The 5,418-nt window shown below is 51.5% G+C and overlaps 2 protein-coding genes across 3 annotated transcripts; one reads left to right on the top strand and one right to left on the bottom strand.

Moving 5' to 3' along the window:
- Positions 1-1,773: 1,773 nt before the first annotated feature.
- LOC120669538 (plastocyanin, chloroplastic-like) lies at positions 1,774-2,681 on the bottom strand. Its single transcript, XM_039949311.1, has one exon. It carries the CDS (start codon positions 2,476-2,478, stop codon positions 2,011-2,013), a length of 468 nt encoding a protein of 155 aa, XP_039805245.1. The 5' UTR covers positions 2,479-2,681; the 3' UTR covers positions 1,774-2,010.
- Positions 2,682-3,318: 637 nt separating this feature from the next.
- On the top strand, positions 3,319-4,773 carry LOC120669537 (bax inhibitor 1-like). 2 transcript variants are annotated; one of them, XM_039949309.1, is made up of 4 exons: positions 3,319-3,581; positions 3,653-4,075; positions 4,166-4,339; positions 4,433-4,773. In XM_039949309.1, exons 1-4 carry the CDS (start codon positions 3,480-3,482, stop codon positions 4,487-4,489), a joined length of 756 nt encoding a protein of 251 aa, XP_039805243.1. In that variant the 5' UTR covers positions 3,319-3,479; the 3' UTR covers positions 4,490-4,773. The 2 variants fall into 2 exon arrangements, with proteins under 2 accessions (XP_039805243.1, XP_039805244.1); XM_039949310.1 differs by having other exon boundaries at positions 3,320-3,581; positions 4,184-4,339.
- Positions 4,774-5,418: the final 645 nt, after the last annotated feature.

The raw sequence follows: 5,418 nt of genomic DNA, 5'->3' as shown, positions 1-5,418 counted from the left end.
CTTCAACGTCCACCTTGGAGGCAGTTGTAGCGGCAGATTCCAGGGCAAGGCGATCGGCGGCTTCCTTTTCGGCCATGGCAACGGCTGCCTTTTCATGTTCCTTGGCAAGCTCCGCGTAAGTAGTCGCGGCGGCAGAGGGATGCGGTGAGGAGGAGGAGGGCTCGGCGGCCGGTGGAGGATGCTCCATGCGCGTCGGCTTGGCGGCAGCGGCTAGGGTTGGAGCGGAAGCGAGAGGTCACAGATCGTAACCGTCTCTTGATACCATGATAGCGAAGATATCACGCGTAATATGTGGCTTGTGTTTCACGGAGAGGTATACAGTACATATATAGGCAACCACGTGAGTATCCAGGTTTATAGCAACAAGAACCCTGAAGATAATCACGTGGAGACTTGCCTTGCGTGAGAGTCCTTGGAGATCATGGCTGCAACCATAGAGGTGCGCTAGATCAATCCTAGGGAGGCCCACAGGGAAGCTAAACAGGAAATAAACCTATTTTCTAACAGGCTTATCCTAAGTCATTCAATTAACAGAGCTGGTCACCTTTAACGTACCGCCTCCGTTAATACCCTATTTTTAGAGGCGGACAAGTTATAGATGTCCGTCTTATTTAATGGACCGGCCCGATCAAAATCCAATTGAGCCTAGTTGCTGAGAGGAGTATATAATAAATCATAACCCTAACCCTTCCATCCTCTCTCCCTCAACTCTCTCCTTCCCGCATTTCTCTCTCTCTCTCTCTCTCTCTCCCGCACTTGCTCAGTGCAACGGCGGATTCGGCGTGGCCGGCGGGCGGGTGGCCAGAGCGGCAGCGGCACGGTGGTTGTGGCGCGGATCCGTGGCGAGCGGTGAGTGGGCGTCGGCCGCGGGCCGGCGGCGCAGATACGGCTGGCGACGGGCCCAACGGCGGGGATACGGCCGGCAACAAGCCCAACGGCGCGGATCTGGCGGCAGCCACGACGGGTGGCTGCGGCGGGCGGCCGTGGCGAGCTAGGGCAACTGTGACGGGCGGGCGCGACGGGCTGGGGCGTCCGCGGCGGGTGGTGGCCACGGCAGGCTGGGGCGGCTGAGGTGGGTGGCCACGGCAGCGGGCGGCAGCGCAAATGCGCTCGGCGAGACCGTGATGGGCACGGCGGGCCCATGCGTTTTTTTTGTTTTTTCAGTTCAATTTTTAGAGGTGGGCGGGCAACCGAAAAATGCCTCATTTTCAGAGACAATTGCTCAGAGGCAGTTGCCTCTGCCCGCGTCTGAAAATGGTTTTTAACTGCCTTTGTAAAGAATAATGTAGTAGTGTTTTGCCCTTAATCTTTGCGTATTTGCCCCTGTTTTGACCATTCACTAGGAGTAAAAACGCACTGAATTATGAATAGTAAATGACACAAAGTTAAAAGAAATATAGACAAAATCATAATTACACTTTGCCTTGTTTTTGTAATGAAAAACGGGGCAGGGCGTGTTTGTGCCTGTCTTTCTAAAAAGAAAACTATAATAACACTTCAAAATAGGGGTAAGAACAAAAATACCCCTAATTAATTTGCATTTCTTTGAGTTTGGCCATTTGAGGTGGTGTTTCGAGATTATATGGGTACATGTCTATTGGCTTATCCTAAGTCATTCAATGGCTTATCCTTGATTTTTTTTAGAAAAGGACTTATCCTTGATTGCACCGGGGAGGCAGGGAATTGTGTATTGTGAACCTTTTATACAGCTTATAATAATCCATATACAACAGTTTTTAATAATTATTAGTAGCTAAAAAAAAGAGTAAAAGAAGCAATGCAAGGTGGGCCGATGATATATGATGAAGCAATAGCATGCATGCATTCAGGCCACTTGGTAGGTACAAGATGGTCACTGACTCTTGAGGGGAAGGCAAGCTAATAAGCTCTCTAGCTAGCTAGCCTAGCCTCCTGGTAGGTACATACGTTTGAATACATAATACTTGTAGTACTGTAATTGATAGCACGCAGTAGATGCATGCGCAGATGATAGATATATCGCAGCATGCATCAGTTGACGGTGACCTTGCCGACCATTCCGGCTCCTTGGTGCGGCTCGCAGTAGAATCCGTAGGTCCCCGGCACGGTGAGCGTGACGGAGTAGGTCTCGCCGGGCGCGTTGAGGTACTCCTCCTGCGAGATCTTGGCAGCGTCGACGCCGCTGGGCACCTCGTCCTCGTCGAAGACCACGTTGTGGGGGTACCCGGCGTTGTTCTTGAAGGTGATGGCCTCGCCGGCCTTGACGGTGAACTCGCTGGGCTCGAAGACGAGGACGCCTCCGTTGGCGCCCAGCAGCACCTCCTGGGCCATGGCGGCGCCGCCTGCGAGCAGGGCGCTGGCTGCCACGGCCACGGCGGCGGTGCCGGCGGCCTTGCCGAGCGAGGCGCGCACGGTGAAAGCAGCAGAGCGCCTGGGGGCGGGCCGGGCAGCCGCGGCGAAGGAAGGGGCGGTGACGGCGGCAGAGGAGAGGGAGGCCATTGTTAGTATTTTGAGTTCCTAGCTAGCTTGGAGCCTTAGCCTTGTAGGTGGTGGTGGAGCAAATAAAGAAGCTGCAAGACAATCAAATAGAAAGAGGGAGAAGGCAGGCCCCGGCAGGTGGAGAGGAGGGAGAAATAGCGAGGAGGAAAGAGAGGTGGCACGCAGCGCAGCACCAGGGGAGGGAGAGGATGAGGCAACGGGTGGCCAGGGAGCCATCCTTATCTCATCCCGGCTTGTCTTATGGCCATCGTGCTTGCATTGCAATTGCATTTGCATGCCCACGGATCTCATCTCTCCACTCCAGATGAGATGAGGTTTGCCGATTTCCTTTCCTTGCACCCATCTGAACCTGAATCTGAATGAATAATGTGTGGTTGTCAGTAATGCAATGCAGCAGGTCCGGTCCCCCAGCCTCTCACTCTCACCTTTTCTTTTTCGTTTTATTTTATTATTAAAATAAATAAATAAATAAGGGAAATGAGAATAAGTAAATACTTACTCCGTTCCAAAATAAATACAATTCTAGAACCGAACACGTAAACCAATACTAGGTGCAAATTACCAAATTACCCCTTATCTGTTGCAAGAAAAACCTAGACATTGGTTTGTCTTTTATACGATAAGTTTTTGGAGACTCTTATTTTTTGTGGTTGCTAGACCAAAGTTGCATTCTGTGTGAGACAAATTTTGAACTATAGAATTGTATTTATTTTGGGACGAAAAGAGTAAATTAAATAATCCAGAGGGATGCGTTATGGGCCAAGCATGCAGCCCATTAGCCTGTTGGGCCAAGCAGCGGCACGAAACCAAGGGGGCCCGGCAGAAACGAACGGACAGTGGGCTGCGTCGGCTATCTCTTCCACTTCCACGGCCAGGGGTCAGCAGTCAAGAGGACTCGTCGTCTACCTCGGAAGCAAAGCATAATCCCCACCAGGCCGCCCCCTCCCCACCAAATTGCTTGCTGCTGGGGGAAATTCGCCCTTCAATCCGAGGGACCTGCCATGGAGTCCCTGTTCAGGAGGACGACGGCGACTGGCGGCGGCTTCGACGCGCTCAAGCGTCTGGGCCACATCTCCCCTGCCGTGCAGTCCCACCTCAAGCACGCAAGTCCCTCGCCTCGCCGCCTTCTCTTGTTTCGATGCCATCTCACTCGCCACCGCCATATTGCTTGCAGGTGTACCTCACCCTGTCCTCCGCTCTGGCCTTCTCCGCGCTCGGCGCCTACCTCCACATCGCCCTCAACGTCGGCGGCACCCTCACCACCGTCGGATGCCTGGCCGCCATCGCCTTCCTCATCTCCCTCCCCGCGTCCCAGCACCAGGAGAGGAACCGCTTCGCCTTGCTCATGTCCGCCGCGCTCCTGCAAGGGGCCTCCGTCGGCCCGCTCCTCGATCTGGTCCTTCACTTGGACCTGAGGATCCTGGTCACGGCCTTCGTCGGGACGGCGATTGCTTTCGGATGCTTCTCGGCTGCCGCCATCATCGCCAAGCGCAGGGAGTACCTGTACCTGGGCGGCTTGCTCTCCTCCGCCCTCTCCATTCTTCTCTGGCTGCAGTTTGCTGCTTCCATCTTTGGCCACTACTACTTCACCTTTGAGGTAAGGAAGTCTTCAATAATTTCTACTATACTAGTATAGTATAGTATAGGAGTACTTCCTACTAGGCTACTACTAGTGTATGTACTCTAGTATTTTGTTGCGTTGCAGCTCTACTTTGGCCTCCTGGTTTTCCTGGGATACATGGTGTATGACACCCAAGAGATCATCGAGAGGGCACACCATGGGGACATGGACTACATCAAGCACGCACTCACTCTCTTCACCGACTTTGTTGCCGTTCTTGTTCGGGTCCTTGTCATCATGGTGAGTTGTTGTTTTTGTTGTATGCCTGTCACATATAGGACAATGATGGCTGCTGCTCACTTAAGGCTGCCTGCTCTTGTTCTAATCTCGCAGCTGAAAAATGCCCAGGAGAAATCCCAAGAGGACAAGAAGAGGAAGAAGCGCTATTGAATGAAAAAACAAAGGCACTCTTTTATTTGTTCCTGAATTTATCTACTCTATCTAGTAGTGATAGTAAAGACACAAAGCTTGGATCAGCTTGTCTAGTGTTCCGGCTGGCTACTCGGATCAGCTTGTCTAGTGTTCTTGCTGTAAGTGAATGCTTGTTTTGGCTCTTGTGTTGATTTGATGGCGACGATGAAATTGATGTATCGGCCTCTCTGCCAAGTACTTATTTGCTTATTGTACCCTTGTTTCATCCATGACGATGATGAATCCATCACCCTTCTCTTTCACCAGTCTTCATTCTGCAATCCAGCTCCTTCTCTCTCCTTAGGAACTCATCTGCTCCGCCGCTCTCAGATTTCCGATCAAGTCTCTCTCAAGCACTATGGCTCCCTCAGATCTGTCAATGGCTTCCATCTCTGAGATTCCTCCAGATAAGTAATCTCAGTCCTCTTCTTTTCTGCCTTCATTTCCCGTCATGGTTATTAGGTTGTAAGGATCATCGGGGTATCCGACCCTAGAGGGGGAGGGGGTGAATAGGGTTGCTAATCGCTTTCTATCCAAGGCTCAATCTATTTGCATAAGATAAACCTAACACATCCTACACATGCTAGTTATGACTAAGGTTTATCTATGCTACTCTCTACTTACCCCTAAAAGACTTGCAACCTATAGCCAATCCTAATCAAACTAACTAGGAAAATAAATGCACGCAAAATAGAGTAAATGCGGAAACATAATATGGTAAGTAAAGAGGTAAGGGAGAGAATATGCAAACTCCCGTGAAGACACCAAGACACACGATTTAACGTGGTTCGGTTAGGACACCAAGTCCCTCCCTACGTCCACGGCCACTTGTCCAACACGAACAAGTGTGATGCCGAGTCTCTCCGCTTGATCACCGTCTTGCGTTCGCCACCAAGGCTCCCGGCAAG

This window comes from Panicum virgatum, chromosome 4N (assembly GCF_016808335.1).
Source record: "Panicum virgatum strain AP13 chromosome 4N, P.virgatum_v5, whole genome shotgun sequence".
NCBI classification, from domain to species: Eukaryota; Viridiplantae; Streptophyta; class Magnoliopsida; order Poales; family Poaceae; genus Panicum; species Panicum virgatum.
The sequence above is the reverse complement of the archived record's forward strand: the minus strand, read 5'-3'. Positions and strand labels throughout refer to the sequence as shown.

What these genes read in the sequence shown, in the direction of transcription:
- LOC120669538 (XM_039949311.1), bottom strand. Translation starts at nt 2,478, where the DNA reads ATGGCCTCCCTCTCCTCTGCCGCCGTCACCGCCCCTTCCTTCGCCGCG.
- LOC120669537 (XM_039949309.1), top strand. Translation starts at nt 3,480, where the DNA reads ATGGAGTCCCTGTTCAGGAGGACGACGGCGACTGGCGGCGGCTTCGAC. An exon ending in TGCAGTCCCACCTCAAGCAC is followed by an intron (nt 3,582 to 3,652) that starts GCAAGTCCCTCG and finishes TATTGCTTGCAG; the next exon opens with GTGTACCTCACCCTGTCCTC. An exon ending in TTCGGGTCCTTGTCATCATG is followed by an intron (nt 4,340 to 4,432) that starts GTGAGTTGTTGT and finishes CTAATCTCGCAG; the next exon opens with CTGAAAAATGCCCAGGAGAA.